The sequence below is a fragment of the Plectropomus leopardus genome, chromosome 19 (assembly GCF_008729295.1).
Source record: "Plectropomus leopardus isolate mb chromosome 19, YSFRI_Pleo_2.0, whole genome shotgun sequence".
Lineage (NCBI taxonomy): Eukaryota > Metazoa > Chordata > Actinopteri > Perciformes > Serranidae > Plectropomus > Plectropomus leopardus.
The window spans coordinates 9,995,169-10,019,239 of NC_056481.1; the positions used below are offsets into that span (position 1 = coordinate 9,995,169).

Here is a 24,071-nt window from a genome sequence, read left to right on the forward strand (position 1 = left end):
TAGAGTTACATTGCTCAGCATTTGGAAAGAGACCGACACTAACGCCAGGAAAATGTCGAGTTGAATTCCCTCATTTTTCCTCTTGAACGGCTCTTTAAACAGCGCGAGACTTCATCAGTATGTATTGTTTTGCTTCGGAGCTCGTGCCAGTCGTGTCTGTTGCTCTTTGTTCTCTCTGCAGGGTCCTCAAGTTCAAGCGTTTAGTGTAGTCAACAAAGCTGTAAAACCTGAATGTCGCATGTTAGCATGTCTTCAGGATGCTTTCATAGCATAGCAACAATGTTTAAGCAATAGAGATAGAGTTTTACGTTGAAATCGTTTACTTTAACCTGTTGGATTTTGCCAAAACAATGTTTAACACTGTAATTTAAATGCCATGTTGACATCATTTTGACAGTACTGCAGTATGGAACAAAGGAAACATGAAACTATGCATGTATTTAGACAAAGTATGTCCTTCTGCTGTATTGTTTTTACTGTATATAGTATACTTTTATGGGACTTAACTTTTTTTCGGCAACCTGTAGAGCTATTCGTAAGTCTAAAATTGTTTTGATGCGAGTTGCCAAATGTTGGGGGTATTGGCCGTAGAGATGTTGGCCTTTTCTTGAATATAATGGAACTAATTGGCACTCGGCTTGTTGCTACTATTTTGTTTTTTTATTTTCAGATAAAAACTAGAATGCCTCAGCTTGGAAGCCTGTTTACCCAGTTTAATCTCAGCTCCAAAGCTTCAGAAAGTGCCCAAGGCCAGAGCGCACATCAGACACCAACACTACCTGACTTTATACAACATGTCAGGTAAGTATTGAGTTAAGTATTTCATAAAACACGACTCAATATGCAGTAGAAAGGCACAATTATTTGTTGTGCAAGCAAGTGCAAGATGACCAGACCATTAAATGCTTGTGCTGGTGAATGATGTAATGTGAGTTTCTCATCCTGAAACAACATGGAAGTAGGCTGGTAACAAACAATCTCATACTAACACTAAGTTAAAATATATTTATGATGACATTTTAGGCTAGAATAAGGCAATGCAGTAACAGAATCTTGGTTCATATTTGATCAGCTCTGCTTAGTCTGTTGGACCAACTTCGACTTCTATTTACACACACCAGAAAACAGTATGGCACCCAGTTCTTGTTCACAAATTCTCTTATTATAGCCAAACAATACACAAACACGTTTCTGAACAAATGTTAGGTGAGAAACAAGAAAAACTGTAACTGAATCTTGGTTTCTTTTTGATCAGTATTGCCTAGTTTTACAGTTTGATCTGACTTTGAAAGACAGAGAAAGAGAGAGAGTCCTAATGGAGAGATAAAATCTTTAGTTTCATCAACAACCCTAGAGCCATTGAAATACCAATCTGGTACTGATGAACCAGCAGAAAATGATCACCCAATTCTTTGCCTTACCTCTACAGTCGCTGGTGGATTTGGGCTTCTTTCAGCTCATTGGTTTGATTCTACCGCTGACACTGCTCTTACAACCTCACAGTTTTCCCTATAATAGGGCCATAAATGGATAACCCTGCTGTAACCTGGCCAGCACCAAACAGCAGATAAAGTTAGTAACTAGTTGGTCAATATAGTGAAACATTTGGCAAGAGCCAGATGTTTCCTTCAGCAGTTGGTTGAGACTAAAATAGAGCAAAAAGGAAAGAGAACATTGGACTTATATTGGTGGGATGGATGGAAACATGACCCCAAATTGATGTTTGTGTCTGCTGGACATGCCATCACGTTTGCTGTAAAAAGTGTAACATAATGACACAATATGTCACTGTTGTGTTTGTGGCTTGTTTCACTGCCCCCAACAGTCTAACAAAATCAGTAAACACATGGAGAGATTGTATTGTCATTGCAGGGACATATGACATAAATACATTAAAATGAGGGGCCTGGCCAATTATTGGGGCCGATATTTGGCATTTTGCCAATAATCTGTAAATGTATTTTATTTTAATGATCGACAATAAAATTAATTAATTAAAAAGTGCAAAGACAGTGTCAGCATGGGAGGAAATTTTACTTGGTAAAACCTCAGAAAACTCTTTTTATTTATTAATTTTTTTATTTAACTTTTCACTTGACTTGAAAAAAAGTTTAAAAAAATTTAACTTGCTGTATATGATGTTGAATGTTTCAGTTTTGATTAAACATTTGCTAAAGGCTTTTAAACTAAGTTTTGTGTTGGAGTTTATTATATTGTAAATGCTACATACTGACAGAAAGATTTTCGTTTTGTAAACACATACTGGTTTCAAATATCGGTTATCAGACTTATTAACTACTAATAATCAGTATCTGTATTGGCCCTAAAAATAAAAAAAACGGCCGACCCCCAACTAAAACAACAGTGTAGATTAGAACACAGTAGAAACAGATACAAACACAGGAGGCTATAGTGACTAAAAATACATTATATTGCTTTTTCTATGCTTTTCTTTACTGTAGGAAACTCACCGGGCTGAGAAAAGAGGATGTTTACAGCAATCTGCGTATCCCCGACCAGTTTAAAACCATCAAAGACGACATCAGTATTGTTATCCTCACAGGTTGGTATCTAGAACAAAATGGCATTTCATTTTAGAGCTTAGTGTTAAATACTCCTTCAAGGCTAAGTTACATTTGAGTGAGCAATGAAACCTTCTAACATCCTTTTTCAAAAAACACACATTCAGACCGAGTAGTAGAAGGAAACGCACAGGTGTCACTAAAAACACTTACGATGGGTTAAGACAGTTAACCCACAAGACTGTTAAGACAGTGAGCCAGAATCCACAACACCAGCACACTCAATCTGATGCAGTGAAATGAAATTCAACCAACCTTATATTTATTATTTCCTACAGTCACATGTGCAAATGTCTTCATTACATTACATTACAGATTTCTTTGAAAATGTCCCAAAAAAGTTTTTTTTCCAATTTATTTCAAATTTTTTTTTACATGATTTAAGTAATAGGTATGTATTTTCAAAAGTAATATTTATTTGTTTCATAACATGTCCCTTATAGTGGACATCCGGTCAATCATTTCCACAAAACGTACATTACAGTGCAGTACACTAATGTTATATAGTTAAATTCACTTTTAATACATGTAATATTAAAGATGTAATGCATGATTTTGACCCATTATACATAATATGTGTGTGTGTTTGAGCATATCATCTCTGTTTATCCTCTGAGAAATCTTAATTAAGTAAGGGAAACTGCAGAACTCTAGTTTGTGTGTCAGCTCTAATCTCAAATGGGTGCTGAGTGTCAACAACTTTTTCTTCGGGCCTCTCCTCATCTGATATGTCCTCCTCTGAACATTAAACATCCTGCTCTACTGCCCGGCTCTGGGGCTTTTTTTTTTTCCATTTCCTGATAACAGTTGAAAATAAGAAAACACAAGTCCCACGGTCCCCCACAGAAGACATGGATTCAAATTTGTATTTCGAAAGGCTTTAAATTAACTTAGACTTCCAAAATCTTGACATATAATTTAGACTCTCATGAATAAAAAAACATCCTCATGAACAACAAAAACAATACATATTTACAAATTTGTACACTTATTGCCTTTACTGCCATAAAACGTGTTTTTACAATTCCGCCACATAAGATGTTTTCTTCTGCTCACACTCTCATGTTTGCTACATCACTAAAAAAGCCCAGGATGTGCTTTTCACAGTGCATTAAGTCTCAAATAGGCTGCATGTAAGATGTTTAAAAATAAAACCCCCCGCTGAGGACAAAAATGAATTGCTGGGGCTCAGGAGGATATTTGAGTCAGTTAATGCTGTCCAATGCTAATTCCCATCCAGTCATTTATATAGGTAGAAATCATTTCACTAATTTATTAACAGAAATAATATTGTATATCTCAATATATATTTCAACTGTGATACTAAAGTTCATGTTCAGATACCAGTTTTTCATTCTAAACTTGAGTATCTGCCGTATTGAGTACCGATCCAATACTACTGCAATAAAAATAAATTAACAGCTGTGTGCTACTTATCCTGTATGGCTGTGAAATGATTGCATCATTGTTGTATGGCACAGCTCAGGTTAAACCCTTTGTGAAACATACATAAAATCATACAGTGAATGAATGCTTTCTTTTATCCAGTGTAAAATATTGACAAATTGCAGACATTTTTCTATGACAGACGTGACACTGTTTACCAGAAGTCGATCCTTCTTTGTTGCTCTAAAACAGTAGTTTCCAGTGGCTGCATGGTGCACGGTGGTTACTGTTTTAGAGCAACAAAGAATATTTTATTTCCGGGAAAACTGCCATTTTGTCCATGTTGTATTATGTTGTATGTAATGTAATTATGTTGTATCAGATCAGTGCATAGACTTGCAAATACCAGATGCAACAATTTAGGCAGAATCAGAGGCACTTTTGATACTAATATCAGAATAACTCTAATAAAATGATATATACTGTCACAGAGGAATTTATCTATTTTGCCTTGAGGCCTTTAGTATATTAGGTATTAAACTAGAGTTCTGAGTCTGTAAATCCTCATAAATGTTTTTTCTTTTTACTAAAGGCCAGGGGATCTTCTGCATCGATGTTAAACCCTGGAGAGGCACAGTGTCCGCTCAAAACCAGAACTGGCACGTGCAAGTGAAAGAAGAGGACCAAAACTTTACCAATACCTGCATTGAGCAGATTGAAGATCCCCTCAAAGCTATCATGGTAAAAAAAAAGACACATTCAGCTGGAACGTTGAAATGCCATCATAAAAACCTAAATGTCAAACTGTCTGGCACACTCGTGTCCAAGGTCCAATCAATTGTCCAGCACATTGTTTTCATCCGAACTCCAGCCGGGTTAAGAGATTCTGAGTCACCATAACAATTTATATGGAAATTTCAAACACTACAGCGGGGCTTCCTAAACTTCCCAAGTGGTCGCTCTTCATTTGAAAGGCCATAATTATGTTCAGGGGAGGGAGGGTGAACGCAGGCAGGTGCCTAAACACAGCTGTCACCTTCTGTGCCCGGGTCTGTTTGGAGTCATTCATTTCCATCTCTATAGATGCCCAATTTGGGCAGGGAGCTTGATAGAAGAGTCCGATGATGGCAAACACACACTGCATTATTTAAATAGTTCTGCTTAAATTGGACGAATTAACTTCATTAACCTACACAAAGCAGATACAGCCCAGCCGTCTGTGCCAATTTAAAGTTGTATAATTCCTTTAAGTGGGTCCTTTTTAGAAAATGAAAAGTGGACATCTGCCTCGATGTGTCTTTTCAGTCATTATATAACTGTTTAACACAGTGGCATCCTGTGTAAATGTTAGCGCATGCTTACAAATTTTGTGATTAAAAAACTCTTATTGCTGAAATGATCAGCTGATTAACTCATATCAGCACAAAATGAAAGAACAAAAGTTCTGATAGCTGAGTACTTCTGTTGATTGGACAAACCGAGCTATTGCAAGTCATCACTTTTTGCTCTGTACAATACTTTTTGTCTACACTTTACTTTAAAGAAACCCAAGGTTTTTTTTTCTTAAATATCAGCTTTTAATTTAACAAAAGAATCAGAATTTCACAAATGTTAAAGGGTACCTATTATGCTTTTCCATATTTTGTGTCTTGTATGTAGTGTTACGATGAAGGATGTTCATATGAGACATGCCCATAGTTTCAAATAATGAGGTAAACGTATGTAAAAGTAATCTCTGTGAGCAAAAACCTCAGTCATCAGACTGCTCTGAATACTCCGCTTTCAACGTTTTTTTCTACTCTGGCTTAAGTATGACATCATAATGTGCCAGATTTCATTTTATGGTCATCTGCTCCTGTCAGCCTACAGCTCTAAATGAAGCTACATTATAACATCAGGGAAACAAAAACTTTGTTGCCGTTGTTGTTACTTTCTTTCTAATCTGGGATCAGATTGGAACATGTCTAGTTGTGTTTCGAAGCTCTTATTTGTGATTTTTTTTTTATTTACAGTAGAAAGTACCGCTCTTTTCCAATAATAATTTACGATTGCAAGTGCATCATTAAAGTACATATAGCTACATGCTAACTTCCTGAATACATGTTAAATTTGTCAGCTATGTTGTTATTTCTCCCTAAATTTGGATCATATTCCTGCGGGAACATGTCCTGTTGCATTTAGACATTTTTATTGTTCATTTTTAACTGTAGAAAGTGCCGCTACTCTCCATGAGAGTTATGCCTGGCTGCAGTTACACTGCTAACATACACAAAGCTACATGCTAACATCAGAGAAACATGTAATTTTGGTTGTTAATGATAACAAGGCAGAGCAGACTGGGCTTTTTCAGGAGGGGCACTAAAATGTAGCGTTTGAGACAGAGGGTGATTACAGGTGTTCAGACAGTATGAGGAAAAAATAACTTTGCCTTCAAAAGTAGTCCATAATCAACAGAAAATATAAAGTAGAGGTTGCCTGATCAAAGAAAAAGTAAAAAAAAAATAAAAATAATAAAACAGACTACAACTATAACCCGACATTCAATACCAGCTGTCAGTACTGCTATGTCTTGATGCTACAGGCATATTTTACTCAGTACCAAAAAAGTATTGATTGGTACCTGGCTCTAGCTACGGCCATTTTCACTGTTTTCTTCTAATCCAACATTTTCTTCGTCCCCTTTAGACCAAGACGGCTAACTTATGTGGCCATTTGAAGAGGAGTGGAGTGTCTGTGCGCCAAAGCCTCTTCTTCCCCAGGGTTGTCTTCCTCTCTCCAGACTGTGAGCTGGATGAGGAGCTGAGGAAGAGGAGGGAGCTGGTCTCCCACAGCCAGATAGACGACTTCCTCAGGTCTTTCAGGGAGGGCTACATGGCCTGGATATCAGATGCACTGACTCCGTCTTGGCTCTCTGGTAAGTAGGTCCTCAAATAATATACTATAAATCAATATTTGATTTTTGATTGGATGCACAAATCTTTATTTTATCGTGTTAGTTTTGTCTATTATTGAGGTCTAAAATGTGAATAAATTTGTTTTAGTGGATCGATTGTTTCATCCTGTGTCCAAATCAGCTTGATACAAAAATAGAATGAAACAAACTGCTGCACAAGCATGAAAAAAAATAACACTTGGTTCTTGTTATTTCATCACATTTTCAAAATTAAAAACACTTGTGTCAAGAATATTCAGATAATGTTGTTTTTCTGGATTGCAATGCTTTTGTATGCCTTATTCTGTCTTTTAAAACAGCCATTAAGTTTTGGAAAGAAGACGCTGACCATAAATGTTAATGTCCTGAATTAAAGTTTTAAAGGGGACCCTTGTTGCATGTCCAACCATCTTTCTCTCCCCTCACTTCCTGTCATCTCTCTCCTGATGACTCAGCAAAAACGACATGAAATGCAGGGAAAATACTCTAAAATAATAACTATAATCTTAACTTTAATCTCATTTTTCTCTCATTTTAAGGTGAGACTTTTAGGATTCGATAACTTGACTTTTGCCTTTTTTTTCGTCCTGCAGGTCATCTGTCATACAAGCAGATGGAGTCAGTGCGGGAGGTCCTGAGGCGGGTGGGGACGTGGGATCTGGTGCGTCTGCACTGTGGCGAGCAGCTGAAAGGAGACTACCGAGGCTGCCAGTACATCGCTCTCAACAGACAGGAGACCGACACGCTCGAGTTTTCCAGAGTCAGGACCCTGTCAGCTGATTCGCTGTGGGCCCTGCTCGGACACACGCCTCAGGTGAGTCCACTGCGCCGGCTCTGATAAGCCATCAGGACCAGAGGTACGGTCTGTAAATGAGAGCTGAATGCCATTTCAACAGCTCCAAATAACAACCAGACCAGCAGGTGGCAGTAGCACTTTAGACAGTAGACTGTCAGTTTTCAAGTATTCCCCTCTTGGTCAGGGAGCTGGAAAAACAAAGGTTTGATTGAGGCTCAAGATTGCAAAACATCACAGCAATTTTACAGTTATTTGAGAACAATTAGGGGCTTTTTAATTATAACTTGGTTGGACATTACTGTATAAACACTAGGCTAAATGATTACAATGCAATCTTGGTCAGAGACATTCAACTATAGAGAATCTCACATTTAAAAGTCTTTTACTGACCCACAGAGAGAAGATTTATTATCATCAAACCTAATTATATGTTTTAATTATTTGAAAGCAAAGCAGTTGGACTCATAACAGTCATTTTTAGAAATAATCTTTGTTTCACAATCTAGAAAAAGCTGAAGGCTTTTTAAACTGTTTTTTTCCCCCATTTGTGCCAAAAAGACTACATTTAGTACGATCAGGAAAAATGCCACAACATTTGATCTGTTGCTCTAAAGTCTTGAAATCTGGTATAGTTTTACTTATGGCAAGTCTCTAACAGCACAACTTTGGAAAAAAAAAACAAACTTTTTTTTAGATCAAATGAACAATTACACTTTTATCACACTTTTTAATCAAAAAGAGGAAAATTACGGTTTCTCTATTGATTTAATTTTTTTACTCTGCATATCTTTGTTCAACTTATTATGTGGTCATAGATACTAAATACTAGATTGCGCTCTTAGTTGTTTTTGAGATACTTTGGACACACTGAGTCACATTTTTTTCTTAAAATGCATAGAAATATTTGGAAAAACAGCAGTCCCATGACTCCAAAGATGATATGTACTGTAGTATGAAAAGAAAACAGCTATATCTCAGAAACCATTTGACAGATTTAGAAAATTTCTTCAGATTTGGCTGAGGCAAGCCCAGAGATTACTTCCACCAAAGGAAATAAAAAAAAACACTTGAATCGAGACATTTGCACCATTGGAGCTTATTCACATTCTCAGATTGGTTGATAATATTGTTTATGTTACTGCAAGGTGATAATTGGCTAATTGTTAAGATGATGTCTTTTCAGGCTGTTTGAAAGGAAATTGTAATTGTTAATGTGGCATTGAATGAAAAGGCTGTCTGAGTAATTAGAATATTTACACACACTTGTTTTTGGTGCGATTTTTAACATGAAATCATTCACAAATATTGAATTTATTTTGCTTGGTATTCAGCACAGCTTGTTAAAGAAGTCCTTTGAATGAAGTAATTGTTAGATACACAAAGGTCAGAGCTGTTATGGTCCAGTGCGTACGACCCCTGCTCAGCATCCATTACAGATTTCACACCCCACCCTCAGCTCCCAAAAACACTCAGCTTGGGCTTTCCTTACAGACTGCACTCAGGCTTTACTTCACCCCCCCCTCACACCACCCCAAACATCCAGACTGTATGTACTCTCCCCTCTTGCCTCCAGCTGCTGTGTATTTGATACATGACCCCACAATCATTAGACAGTCTTCAGCAGGCCCCTTTCTAGCCCAAGGGGACACACACTCACACAGGGACAACAAAATATATTATTTTCAAAGAAATATTTGTAAATGGAGGCATTGTGAGGCGAACTCTCTCAGGATATTTCACAAAGATATGTGACTTGTTAAGATTTTCTCTACCCTACTTAGTAAGTTCAAATACAATAGACAGGGATATATTTGTTTCCCATTATCACATTCAAAGTATTTATCTGTGATAACCATCAGAAAAAATATTTTGCAATTGAATTTTTGCTAAAAACTTGAGTAAAACATTTGATCCTCCGTGACTGTGTCTTCAGGGGGAAAAAAAAAAAAGATCTTTGCTCGTGTGCAGCAGCTGAGAGGGGAAGCTCGGGGGGTGGCGGAGAAACCTGATAGCTCCCCTAGGCGTATTTTCAGAGCCCAGAAATAATGCATGCTTTTGATTTGTTACTTGTAAACACACGGGGTAAAAGATCTGCGATATGACCCACAGTTTCACTCAGGCATCTGTTTGGCTGTAAGAGGTGGCAGCAGATGTATCCACAAAGCCACTAGGTGTGTTTTCTGTGGGCTCTCAGTCAATTACTCTGCAGAGAATGGGATGTCTACATGTCCCCAAGTGGAGAATGATTGAGTGGAGTGGCTGTAATTTATTAATTATGGTCTATATTCTTAGACTACGGTTCTGGCTTCATTCAATTTGTATGGATTGAGGGGTAATGGTAATGATGGTTAGTGTGTGTGTGTGTGTGTGTGTGTGTGTGTGTGTGTGTGTGTGTGTGTGTGTGTGTGTGTGTGTGTGTGTGTGTGTTAGGGAGAGAGAAAGAGCTAAAGATCTATTCATGTCATAATTTAAAGTGCAGGTTACTTATGTTGTTCATCTTCATGTCGTCTCTTATGCTGAAATTTGACTGTTTCATGAGGTCTATGTGCCAGTTTATATTACCCAGTTTATTCAGAAGGAGCAGAAAAGGAAAAAAAACAAAAACGTCTCCTTAATCACGGTCAGCATGGCGTGTCGACTAATTGCATAGCTGACAAACAACAATTGAGTTCCTACGACTGTAACTTGACTACTCCACCCAGTCAGATGATTAATAGAAGAAAAGCCACAAGGCGAAAGGCTGCAGATTCACTGACAGCATCTAGGCTAACAAATAATCAGACTTCGGTAACCGTAGATACATTGTGTCTTTCCAAGAGGCTACAGATTCCACACAGCTTGTTAATTTAACTCCACACTCGCTGACATTCCTCTCTGTTTGGCCATCTCCCAGGCTGCGGGCGTCACAGGGCCTGTAATGGACAGTCTGGTGCGCCCGGTGCTTAGCACAGAAAAGGCAGAGAGGGGAGACATCAACCGCTTTGTGGTGATAATGAATGGAAGCACACAAAAGGCTAGGAGCTGGCCATTTACAAAGCCTGAAAATTCTGCTGTCTAAATAGATAATATTGGCAGCCGCTGTGGCTTTTTGGTTTCTTTTTATGTGCACAAAAATGTATTTAGCCATTGAAAGAAAATGTAGGCAGTACTACCCATTATTAGTAATTATAAATCTTTTATAATAAACATTGACATATATGGCAGAATCCTTTGTATGATGTATGAAATTTGCTAAACAATTCTATATGAGCATAGCAGGACCTTTAGTTTCCCTGAGAGCCTGTTTACTTGTTAGTGGATGCTTTCAGAAACACGTGTATATTTTTCAGTTATCAAAAGTAAACCAGGAAAAGGATATTTAAAAGTTTTTCCACCCAAAGTGCAATTTATCAGATTATGTGTCCGTAGAGTTCAGCGTACATCGGGTTCGCCAGCTAAACTAAGTGCAAGGAAAGATTTCTGAACTAAAGAAAATAATTCCCAGAAAGAAAGATCTCTTAGTTGCATTTTCAACAAAACTGAAAATTGTGGGTGAATTACTAGGATGTTCAAATTTCTGTAATTGCAGCATCGCTCTCGAAAGAAAACTGGAATTGGAAATAATTTGCGCCAGAGTGTGTGTAGGAAGCTGCAGAGGAAAGCTAACCATGCAATTACGCATGAGAAGGGTGCTGCAGAATCACAAGTGTCTGTAATGAACTAGTGAAGACACCAGCACTTACACAGTGGAAGGCAATGATAAAAGCTGCCTTGTAATAGCGTGTGATTAAACTTGGTAAAAAATCTATTTTTTCACTCGAGCACTAAGCCACTGTGAAGAGTCCTGTGGAGAGATTCTGCATCTGTCAGTTTGAAGATGACTCAATGTGTTTCCTCCAAATTCATCACCCAGCATGTAATACCAGTCATGTTTGAGGGCTCTTCAAGCGCTCTTTTGTTAATTTAGTTAAACATCAACCAGTAGGGTTCATGTTTTACACATTCCTACTTAACACAGGTGGAGATTGAGTTTCAGTAAATTTGAATACATTTTTAAAATAAAGCCAAGCCATTAATATTCATTACAAAATAATTTCTTTGAATGTAAAATGAGCTGTGTTATGCACAGTCGCTAATGCTATCTGTAATGTGATATACATAAATATAAGTTTATACTGTTATCTGTATACTGCATATATATATATATATATATTATATATATATATATATATATATATATATATATATATATATATATATATATATATATATAAAACTGCATATATATATATATAGATGTATATATATATATTAATTTATGTAGTTATTTATTGAATTATTTATCAATTTTTTAGGGATGCAATGATTTATTGGCCAAACATTGGTATCGGCTGATATTAACATTGTTGACTGCCTATTAGCAAATAAGATGACATTCAGCGATAGCAGTTTTTCTGTTGTGTGTTCTGTTGCGAAACTAACAGCAACAACAGGAAACGTGTTTGGGACCAACACAAATCCTTGAGACACAGCCTAGTTTTTCCCCCAATAAAGCTACATTGTGAAAACAAAAATCTGTGTTGAAATTGGCAGGAGGAGAGCGAGTTAACGTTAGCAGCCGATGGTCGGAACTAACAGCTAACGGAGATTGTGTTGAGTTACGTTATGATGCATTTTAGCACTATTCGGGAAAATAAGTATTGGGTGAAGGTCAAATGTCATGCTATCATGGTATGTTCAAATGTGATCTTGTAAAATTTAGTTTTTGTTGAGAAATTTGTTGATGTTTTCACAGCAATATAAAAAAAGATAATGATATAAATAGTAATAAGGCTTTTAAACCATTTTAAATTTTTTTTAGCTTAAAAAAGGTTATGTTAAAGGTTGCTTTTTATAATTTTTTATGGTTATATTTGTGCTCACTCAAAGGCAGTGTAATGGACTGAATGACCATTATTTTTATTTATTTTTTATAATGGGGATTTTCTTGTTTCCCTGGCTCAAAACGGGGAAGAAATAACAAAAACAAAATAAACCACAACAATAAGAAAACATCAGTATCGACCTAAAATTTCACAGTCAGTGCATTCCTGATATTTTTGATATCATTATGTAAATGAAGATCAGAAATAATCTAATGCAAAAATGTTAAACTTTTATTAAAGTAGATCTTTTTTTGCCATATCTGATAGTAAGCTGAATATCGTTAAGTTTTCGTCCATTAGTTGGATACAATAAGTGATTAGATGGTATCACTGCAGGCTCTGGGAAACTGTGATCAACATTTTTGAATATTTTCCCAAGTTTTAGCTCCAAAATGATTCATTAAGAAAATAATGTGCATATCAATCAGTAATAAAATAATCATCATTTGCAGCCATAATGATCATGTCGCATTAATACAGCCTCACTGAGGCTCAATGAATAATAATATTTTATTATTGCCCAGGCCTCTGAAGTGGTATATTTAATAAAACCCTATAAGCTTATTACATTTCCTGTTATTAATATCCTGACGTCATTAAATTGGCATCAAATGCTGGTTTTAGTATCTAACAGGAATTTTTCCTTGGTCACTGGCCAAGATGTTATTTTTAACACGGGAAGCTCAGCTACTTGTTTTGGGGATTCAGGATATTACAGTGATCCCCACGGTATGGGTTGTAAGATATGATCAATATGGATTCATGAATAATGAAGAGGCCGAGTGGAGCAGAGACACTTAATTACAGCTTCAAAAGCCATTCTCGTTAATTGAGGAGAATAAAGGTGGTGAAGTGGACTGAACAGCAACATTAGGATTTTTTATCTTTGACTTTCTTTTTTTTTTTAATTCAGAAAAACCCTCAGTGAAAGCTTAAAAACATCAGCTGGTAATTGCAAACTGTTTTCTTAAATGGATGCATGTCTATGTTTGATGTTTAGGGTTTTTTGTGAGCTTGGCCCATTTCCTGTGGCCACCTGTGAGCAGACTATCGTTCTTTTAATGTGAAGGCTAATACGCTGAATATCCAGACAGTGTGTGGCTGCTGTGTGCAGCAGATACCGTATGTAATTGACAGCCCTGCCATCTGTTACAGTTATGTGAAATTATGGATAAACTAGTTAACAGACACTTTGGCCCATTGTCTGTTGTTTTGATAATCACCCTTAATAACGGACAGCATCAATATGGTCTTTAAACCTGATTTGGGAGTTAATGGAGTCAGATGGGGGCAGTCAGTGTATGCTCTGGGGGTAATGCTGTTAGAGATGTTCGTAAAGAGCAAATTAAATCAGTCATAGATTGTGCCCTCTCAAGTCGGCCAGACGACCAGACCCATTGAGCAGAAAAAGGAGGAGGATTCATATTTTAACCTCTCGCAGAAAATGCACTTATGTGGATGGAAATAAAGTCAGAGCTGGGTGAATGGATGTAAATGGTTATTGCAGAGAATCTAATGGCTTCCTGTTAGCCGAGGCAGGTTGGGTGGAAGCAGAGACGGAGCTATTCAGAACTTAACCGGCTATCTTTTGCGTTCATGACTTTAGACAAATGTAGTTACTGACGTAGACGGGGATGTCACCAAATCAAAGTTTAGGCATCTTAATGGACGGTCTATGTCTGGAGTTTAATTACTATGTTTGAGTATTTCATGCAGGAAGTATTGTAGTGATTTTTCAAATGAGAATGATTAGACTGAGACCATTCTGAGGATTCATTTGCTCCCCTCTAGCGCTGAAATGATTAGTCAGGTCAACAGAAAATTATTCAGCATCAATTTTTATTACCAATTGCTAAGTTGTCTTTTATAAAAGAAAAAATGCTAAACATTTTCTCGTTCTGTATTCTCGTGTGAGGATTTCTTGCAATTCTCATATTCATTTAATTTTAACACCTGTTGGTCTTGAAGCAATTTAAAGATTGTGATTCGTCACTAATCAGTTATTCTGTTATTTGCTCAAGATGTTTTTTATTGGTATTTAAGTTAATAAAAAAAAATCACTAAATCACGGGTGCAGTTTGGAGCGAGAGTCCAGTGTGTAGTTATCAAATAGAATTGATGTCATAAACAATTACTCTTAACTTATCAAATAAATGAAAGAAATCTTCATTAACAAAAAAACAATTAATAAAATTACACTTAAAAATGCAAGAAATGATTAAAAGAGAACAATAAAAATAAATAGCAAGAAAGAAAGAAAATAGCAAGAAAAATAATTTAAAAATTCAAATTACATTACTAATACGGGGCTCGTGGTGTGCACGTTATTCTCAGCTCTACATCCACCAGTGCACTTAACTTGGTACAGCTTCCAACTTAAGCATCGACTGTAAGGAGACACTTGTTACACACTCTCACACCGAAGTCTATGCACGTCACACTATCATATGAAATAGAGGATAAGAAGTTACCTAAGAAGTAATAAAGTGATTTTTGAGAGCGATAGAGACAGACTGGGTTTGCTGAAAAGCTGCTCAAAAGGTTCCATTGGCAAAACAAATCTGAAGTAGTTTTATGGTACATTACTGTAATTTCAGCTGGATACTGACATGGCCACAGCGCAGATGAAGAAGGCCAAATGTGCAAAAATAACTAAATAAGTTAACTATATATGATATGGGGTCAGTAATACAAAACTGTGATATCAGTGGTCTTTATTTTTCTATATGTTGAAATATTTGACAATTAATCAGTTATTTTAGCATTTTTTTTTTACAGATAAAGTGACTCATCCAACATTTCTGTCAGGGTGCAAAGATTTATTCTTGGCATTGATGCCCATTATTTAAGAATAATCATACAAACATAATTCTGCTGCCTCCTTAAATTGTTGTTGTCTGACACTTTTGCATATTTATTTAAAGATTATACACATCTATGGTCTATGGTCAATTTGATAATATCGTATCAAAAAAGAAAAACATCATATGTTGAACTGCACTGCAATCTTGAAAAATCCAACTTCGTGGAATTGCTGATAATCTGCTGATTCACACCGCTCTCAGCAGGTTGTTAATTTATTCACCCCGTGAGCCAAACCACACAGCGTTTACCTAATTGCCTGGTTAAATCTATCCGAAATGACAACAAACCACTTTTGGTTTGATTCCATCGCATTTGGCCCGTCGACAAGGATGTTTGGTGCCGCCAGAGGTGTGTGTCTCAGTGTTCCTCCCCATCTGTGTCTGGTGAGACACGGCGTGGAACAAAGAGCCCGTCGTCTGAAGCTGGTGTGGCGTTACGCTCACTCAGAGTTCACCTGAAACACTGCACCCATGGCTCCAGGTAACAGCCCCCACTGACTGATACCCCACTGGGATTCTTTGACTTTATCGGAGGAAGAATCTGAACTTTGTGAATGGCAATACATGCAGGTGGTGACACGTCCGTACCCAATTACACAGTTCCTCACATTATTCACCTTTTTGTCAGACCTGTCAGACCTTAAATCTCAAATAATTGCATTTATATTAACCAATTAGATGATCTGTCAGAATGCAAAGTCCATGATGCGAGTTTATTGCTTTTATTTTTCAAATTAAATAAGTAACTAAATCGTCGCTGAGAATCTTTGCCATTAACATCTCTACAGGTAGAAGACAAGGAAACCAGTAGACTGCTATCAGCTGTATGTAAGAACGAGCTGTCGTCTTGAACTTAAGAGGGTAAAAGGTGAACAGCGCACCAGAGGCAGGATTTATGACTATTAGCAGACGGTAAATAAGAAGACGAGAGTTTGTCTCTGAAATGTGAGGAGTGATGTCATTCACACAGCTCCCCCGACACTGAAAGTGAGAGGCGGATCAGGGGTAGACACCGTTAGGTGAGCTCTCAGCCCTTTGTGTGACACCCAACCTTAGCCCCAAGGGTCCTGTCCTCGTCATTAAGTTTTACACACACATGCAGGCCTTTCTGTGCTTGAAATAGTCATGATTCTTGTGAATTCAGTCAATTGAGACATCATTTTAGTAACTTTTATTGATCTATTGGCTATCTGAAGGCTGTGCAGCTTTAATATGCCACTTTAAGTGAAAGATGCAGGTTTCACTTTGAATAATATTTTAATGTCAGCAGCCCCTCCACACTTCTACTGTAGTTTAGATACAGTATCGTCTTTATTCCTCAGACACTTGCCTCAAGTGGCTGAACAAGCAGTGACAGTTCCTGTACCTGACACACCACCTCTGCTGAACGACACCTGGCAGGCAGGTTGTCTAGACTGCGCAGAACTCCCCTCTTTGAGTTTATGCCAAAAAACAGCTGCATACTTTCTTACTGTATGTAGCAGAATATAGCTGCATACTTTCTTACTGTATGTAGCAGAATATAGTCAATGTAGTTGTTAATCAAAGCTTTCTTGTTTCTTCAGATTTCAAATCATACAGTATTTCTCTGTAGCTTTTCTGCTTGGTACGACTTCTCTTTTAGCCTGTTCAATTTTGTCTGTAGCATTAAGCATTTTTCACTCTTCCTCAAACTTTTAAGCTATTGCCTTTATCTTGAAAAGATGCATTGCTCAATTTGTGACTCATAAAAAATTCATTTTCTGAAATACTTCCAGAGCTATTATTCTGACAGTGACAATATTCTGAATTTGATACGGGTCTTGTAAACAGCACTTTTGTTTGGATATTACGCTTTATTCCAAATGTGGCATTTTCTGGTCAAGATGTGGGACATCCCGGTATTGTTTAGATATTAGGAGCATTCTTTTGACATGTACGCAGTGCATTTAGAATATGAGTATTAATTGGGGTTTTTACCGTAGTTTGCGACAAACGGCCTCTTACCCAGTTGGCTCTGTGTGTGTCATGGAGGTGTTGTACACCAATAGTTTGCAAGGCTGTGTTAGAGATTAATATCCAAAACAAAAAGCCATATTTCTGGGTAAAAGGAAGAACACACCTACTTTTAAACTTTATGAAATGCCACCGAATAAAATAGGAAGGTTGTGTTGCACCATCGACCAATCTTGTCAATGGAGGAAAATTTGAAAAAATCCTGTATTAGTGCAAAGAAGCAAAATGGTGCAAGCAACAGGTGACACGCGTTTCCATATTTTGACATGAACATGTCAGGACATGTAAATTGGAATATCCACTGCTGCATGTAGACCAAAATAAACAGAATATTTTGTGTATGTAAATGTGGTCACTCTGGAAAAGCATTTCTTTAGAATCCAAACCATTTACCTGTAATTGGATTCCATATTGTTGTACGCTGTTATGACGAGATGTTATTTACACATTTGTGCAAACTCTAACCCATTAACTGCTGAGTGCATTTTGCATTTGCAGCAAAAAAAGATGTCATGTTCTCACATCAACTCAAAGTAATCCAGCAAAATTTGACTCTACGGTGTCTTTTAGACAGAAGTGGGATACTTTTCAAAGGCTATAAAATAAATTCTGCATTTTTTTCCTTAAAAATTTAATATCCTAAGAGTTTAGATATTCTATTTAGAAACCATGATCTGTCATCAGCCAAAAAACATTATTGTCTATTATTGTGCATATTTCAGTGCAGATCTGGATTTAGATGCAGATTTCAGAACATTTGTTTCTTAAATTAAAATAACATTTGTGGGGCGGTAATGGATGCTTTCCCACAGACAGTATGCTTCATAGCCTCTGGTGTTGCTCTTTCTATATGAAGTTAATAGCATTCCTATTTCTGTGTGAGTTTAAAAATGATGCAGAGTCAGTATTGTGTCTGCTGCAGCGCCACAAAAACAGAAGTACTCAACTTTAGTTGCATTAAATTAGTTAATTGCTGATTACCAACTATTAGGTTTGACTATGATTGGTTAAAATAATTCCTCTCTGATGTCTTTGTGTTGGTTTATGCGCCTCTCTGCCACCAGCTGTCATGAAGCTATTTTTTCATGCATCCCAAATTAATAGACACTCACTCTGAAGTGTCTGATGCTATTGTAATACAAGCCATGTGGCATTCGGCCAAGGCTGCAATATAAGACACAATTGTTGAGGTTTTTTTTTCTAGCTTTCTGCCTGTTTTAATGCACAGTAATAAGTAAGTAAATGGCGGAAAGATGTGTGTCTGAAATCGCGGGGGCCTTTGTTGCAGATAATTAGGTTAGCAGCAAGAGTGTGCAGGTGTTGAGGGTGTGCTGTGCGCTCGTGTTGTGTTATCGACTTGCTCATATTCGTAGGCTGTCAGGGGTGTCGCACTTCCCATCAGCCCCAAAGCTCACCAACCTCTTCACTATTAAAATGATCACTTTCAATAGCAGACAAAGGAAAGAGGGAACATATCTAGTGCAGGGTATTCTCCCCACCTCTAATGCTTATCTGCCTTTTGATGTCGGCGTAATAAAAGGCCTATTGGGCTTCCACAATGACCTGCAAAATGGACAAGGGCCGATATACTGGGCTCTGACTGTCGCTACCATTAACTAAAAGGCCCAGACATTATGGAGAGCCGGGGATGAAAGAACATGGAAAAAAATAATAATTGAAAAATTGCCTAATGCTAAAGTGAAAGAAAATGGAACTGTGAAAAGGCACTGTAATATTCTGTTATCCCCTGTAAATGCAGCCAAACAAGAGATGCAGCGAGGCATTCTTTTTGAAATGGATGTGGTTCAATTACCTGCATGTCTAAATCTAGTTAAGGCTCCCATTGTCAGGCTCAAACATAACAGGCAGTTTTGATGTAGTGTTAAAGCGTATTATGCCCTACAACCTACATAAAATCAAGAGAGGTATGACTCCATTCAAGATGTGGAGGCGAATTAAAAAAGCTCACAGTGAGAACAAGGTTAATTTAATATTTATTCTGTTTCAGACTGCCGTTTGGATCACTGCGCCAAAAGAGTTGCACAGTGTTTTAAAGGGGTTATGGAAAATTCGAGTTTTTTTTTTTTTGTTTGTTTTTTTTTTAAGCCATTTCAGTGGATGACTAATTGGTTGCTACGGAGGATCTTCTTTTAAGTATTGCCTTCCAGTAAAAGGATGACTGACTTGTTTATCATTACATACATTTGGTCAAGTAGAAAAGTACAGTCATGTTCAAATTGGAATGGACCCCCAAATAAGCTTGGTATATCTGGGAAAAAAAAGTATTGATTAAATGATTAGTCAGTTAAAATAAAATCAGTCTGCAACTGTTCTGGGAGTTGTGCAACTCAATGTTCCTGCTGAACTGCCAATTTTCTTTATAATTTTTTGGATTTTGGACTGTTGGTTTGACAAAACATGCCATTTTAGGCTCTTAGAAACTAGAATGTTTTTGCTATTTTTTGACAGTTGGTGGATAACTAATCCACTAATCGCAAACATAACGGTAAAAAAAAACATGCTAGTTGCAGCACTAAAGCATAGTAGCAGCAATGCATTTAGTTGTTTACTAGTAAAAATATTTTGACATCAGGCATCTATGTTATTACAGACTAAATTTAGTTAAAAAGTCAATGTGTTTTTAGATGTCTATGACCCTATTTACCCTTGCATTGTGAGCCAATCACTTAAACCGCTTGTTAAGGTGGTGTGGGATGAACTGGATCGTATATTTTTTTTAGCATAAACCACAGACACAGAAACTGAGATGCCACATTGGCTGCTGGATTATACCTTAACGTCGCTGCTATATTGGAGAGGGCAAGATTTGCTTGCTGTGTTTTTACTTTATAGGAAGCACTATAACATTGACATTTCTTGACTGATTTCAATGAGTCAGGTTTTTTGGGGTTTTTTAAGTCTAGGATCTACATATAGTACGTGTTGTATCGTTGCATGAGGCAGAAACAGTCAATGCAGTGTCTACAGTGGATATGTATATGGTGTAAAAGCCACTGTGTCCTGGTGCAGTCACCAATGCAGGACATGGTGACGCCAGCACTCTATAACGTGCCCATTTTACAATGAGTTGGACAAAGTGTTACGAGACAACGTTGGATTTATCAGCAACGTTTCCAGCTGTACCGACAAAATTGTTAATGTGAATTAATCTTCTGTTTTGACCTTCTAGCGTAACTGACATAGGTAATAAATCTGAACAAACTGAGTCAGTGGGAGATGCATTATAAACACAGGTATGAGCAACAATGTGTCTCGGCTGTCTTCTTGTGCTTGGATCACTGAAACGTAACTAAACATCGAGTGTAAATATGGTCCATGTTAACTTTTATTTCTATTTAATTTAATGGACTACATTTAAATGAAAAGTAACCTGCTTCAAACTTAAATTTAGTCATTTCAACAACATGTAGCCAACATGTTTTAAAAATGTTTCGACCAAATTTAATTCTGCTTAGTTGTGGATTTGATTCCATCTTTTACCTGCAAATTATTAAATCTACTTGTGCTTTTTGGGTCAAAATGGACCTCAGGTTGGACAGACATTTTTATTTTGCCCATTATTAGTATTTTATTGTCATCTGTTGTATTTATAATATTTGTGTTTACTGCCTTTTCAATGTATGTAAAGCACTTTGTAACATGTTTTGAAAAGTGCTTTATAAATAAAGGTATTTTTATAATTACTTTTATTATAATTACTTTTTTTATTACTATATTTATCTATGTTCTTTTATGTATTTATTTTACTTTTTAGAGCATTGATACTGCTTTGTCTGTCTACAAACCCACATACTAAGCAACAGCTTGTACACGTAGAGGTCAAATGTGAAAGTCATGAGCGTCTACTTAGCTCTAGGCAGAGGTCAGGAGGTCTCAGTCATGGTCATGACCTCAGCACAATCCCCAAATATCCAACAACAGTGCCTTTTTTACAGCCACTTGAAGACCAGATGTTTCCAAACAAACTCTCACTTTATAACCTTAATAATCTGTATTTTCTGCTCTGTTCAACTCTGCAGGTAACAGTTAAAATGTACAAGCGTGGATCTCAGGGCTGGCTGGGTAAATCCCTAAACGCCACCACCACCATCCCCTCTAACACCTCCGTGATCTTCAGGATCAGCGGGGAGGAAGCAGATGCCAAAATCCCAGCAAACACCATTCAGAGCATCACACTCAGCAACTGACTGAAGAAGATAGCCATCACAACATGAGGAGAGGATGCATTCTTAAATACAAGTATGCAGATGCAAAAAAAACCTCGAACCTAATCACATTTTTACAGAGTGCCTTTTACTATGCAGTGTTTGTATTTTGTTAATGTACTAAAACACGAGTACTGAATGTCTTTAAATGAGCATTTATCGTTAAAAAAAAGGCAAAAGAAAGAAATGAAAAAGGCCCATTTGCCAATTTCCCTGATTCTCTGATCCTCAGCAGCAATATTATGTTAATGAAGATGGTTTCAGACAATTAGCCTGATTAACTTTCTCTTGTTTTGAATTTCTAGGGCTGGCCCACACTTTACACAAGCCATTAATTAATCATTACACTGGCTGATTGTGTCACATCAGTTCAGGATTGAAGTGTTTAATGTGTTAATTGTGGCGGTTAAAAACTGGTGGACTCTAGTACGAAGAGGGCCGAGCGCATTACTGCCTGCACGGGTTTAATGGGCAGTGATTTACGGTCTGTTTAGACGGTGTAACTGTAAGGTGCTTTATTAATATGCTCCACCACGCGGAGGAGATGATAACATATTCAAGAGCACACAGGCGCAGCCACCAGCACCATTCATAACTGTGTCTGAGTCACTTTCCATCAGTAACCGGGCTCACACAGCTGCGCTAACAGCTAGCAATTGTATTTACTGTGCCTGGTAGTGGCCAAAATGAAGTTATTTCCATCAAGATATCAGTGCCTTTAGCTAATGCAATAGAAGGAGCTCTCTGTGTTGATGGTATCTCTTTGCATGGCATCTCTCTACCTGAAACATCATTACACTCTACTCAAGCTCCTCACGTTTTCAAACGTCTGTTTACTGTTTTACCTGAGGGACAGATTGTACAAACAGCGCTGTGTTGTTTGCATTTGTACGCACACATTTTTTAGACTCTGGCTCTTTTTTGGATCTTACATTGCTTGAATTTAGGAAGGATTTATTGTTTTTGCATATTTAAACTTATAGGAGCTGTATATGACATTCAGAGCCTTAATGTAGCAGCAGACAACTATTTGCTTTGTAGAGATGGGAACTGCCCATTGTTTCAACAGCCAGAAATTCAGAAAGCCCAATTTGTTCGATATCTGTGCCATTGGACTGAAAGCCCACGTCTACAACAGCCCGGTATCGCAGATACAAACATCTATTCGCTTGGAAGCTCTGTTTCTCTGGAAGCCCAATCACGATGATGATTCAATGATGTTGAAAGTGCGCCGTTGCAGGGGCGTAGCGATCACCCACTAGTTTTCTCCCAGGTGAACAGTGTTAGCCCTATCAGAAATGTTACAGCTGTTAGCGCTGTTTATTTAATTAGCACCTTCAGCTGCTAGCTGCTAGCTCAGGCACCTCCATGTTGAGAACTGTGCAGAAGAAAAAAACAAAGTCTGCACAATAGATTATGCTCCCATGAATATTTAATAAAATAACCGAATTGACGTTTTGAGCTACATGTTGTTTATCATAAATTGGTCTAAAGAAGAGCATGTAGCTCAAAACGCCACCTTGGTGGTAATTATATTAAGTATTCATGGGAGCATGAACTGTATTTTGTCTTCTCTTTTATTATCTTTTGTCTAGCACTTAGCCTTTTTGTCGTCTGGATGTGTGAAATTTTTGAGAACTGTGTGCTGCCCCATACTGATATATGCTCTAAATGTTGCATACAGCTCCTTTATAAACTGAAGAGTGTCCTCAGGAACTGATTTATTCACAGCACTTAACAAACAATATTGACAATATTAGAGATATGAGATGCGAAAGATTTAAATACATGACTATGTCATTCTAAATGGGGGTGCATGCCGGTTAATGTGGATGTTTTGTTCCTTTTTTTTTTTAAACTTCTAGCACTTTCAGCATCAAGCCAACTCAAACATGACTGTTAACCTCACTCGTTTATGTAAGCATGGTTGTTTTATTCATTGGTGTGTGTTTTTTAGTTATGGTTTCCTCAAGTGTTTTTATGTTTAAATGTATTTGTACCATCTGGTGTCGTAATAAAAAGATTTGATGATTTAAAGCTTCTGATTCACTTGTCAATACTGGGTCACAAGGTTTCTTCAATGCTTCATTTGGGAGATGGAGGGCATCCATCGACAGCTCGCTCTGCTCTTTGAAAGCATGCAGCACGTCTCCAGCGCGGTATAAGACTGGATATTAGAAATGGATGACTGGCCACGGGGACAAAGCAGAGCACTGTTGGGCAGCATGGTGGCGAGAGGGAGGGGAGGCTGAGCGGAAATGGACATGGGGATCAGACCAGAACATAGTGTGACAAGGTAACAAGGTAAACTGATCCCAGGCTGCAATTCCTCTGGAAACTGAATCAATGAGGGTTCTGTTAAAATGGAAATCCTCCCGGATATCGA

At 37.4% G+C, this 24,071-nt stretch overlaps 1 protein-coding gene across 1 annotated transcript; it reads left to right on the top strand.

Annotated features, from left to right (window-relative positions):
- The first annotated feature begins 4 nt into the window (after positions 1 to 4).
- On the top strand, positions 5 to 23,722 carry si:zfos-911d5.4. The gene is made up of 7 exons (XM_042507995.1): positions 5 to 117; positions 671 to 801; positions 2,463 to 2,563; positions 4,561 to 4,709; positions 6,654 to 6,882; positions 7,494 to 7,714; positions 21,500 to 23,722. Exons 2-7 carry the CDS (start codon positions 683 to 685, stop codon positions 21,665 to 21,667), a joined length of 987 nt encoding a protein of 328 aa, XP_042363929.1. The 5' UTR covers positions 5 to 117; positions 671 to 682; the 3' UTR covers positions 21,668 to 23,722.
- The last annotated feature ends 349 nt before the right edge of the window (positions 23,723 to 24,071 follow it).

Bases quoted from the DNA above. Each gene is read 5' to 3' on its own strand.
- si:zfos-911d5.4 (XM_042507995.1), top strand. From the start codon at position 683: ATGCCTCAGCTTGGAAGCCTGTTTACCCAGTTTAATCTCAGCTCCAAA. The intron at 802-2,462 runs GTAAGTATTGAG...TCTTTACTGTAG, and splicing joins GACTTTATACAACATGTCAG to GAAACTCACCGGGCTGAGAA. The intron at 2,564-4,560 runs GTTGGTATCTAG...TTTTTACTAAAG, and splicing joins CAGTATTGTTATCCTCACAG to GCCAGGGGATCTTCTGCATC.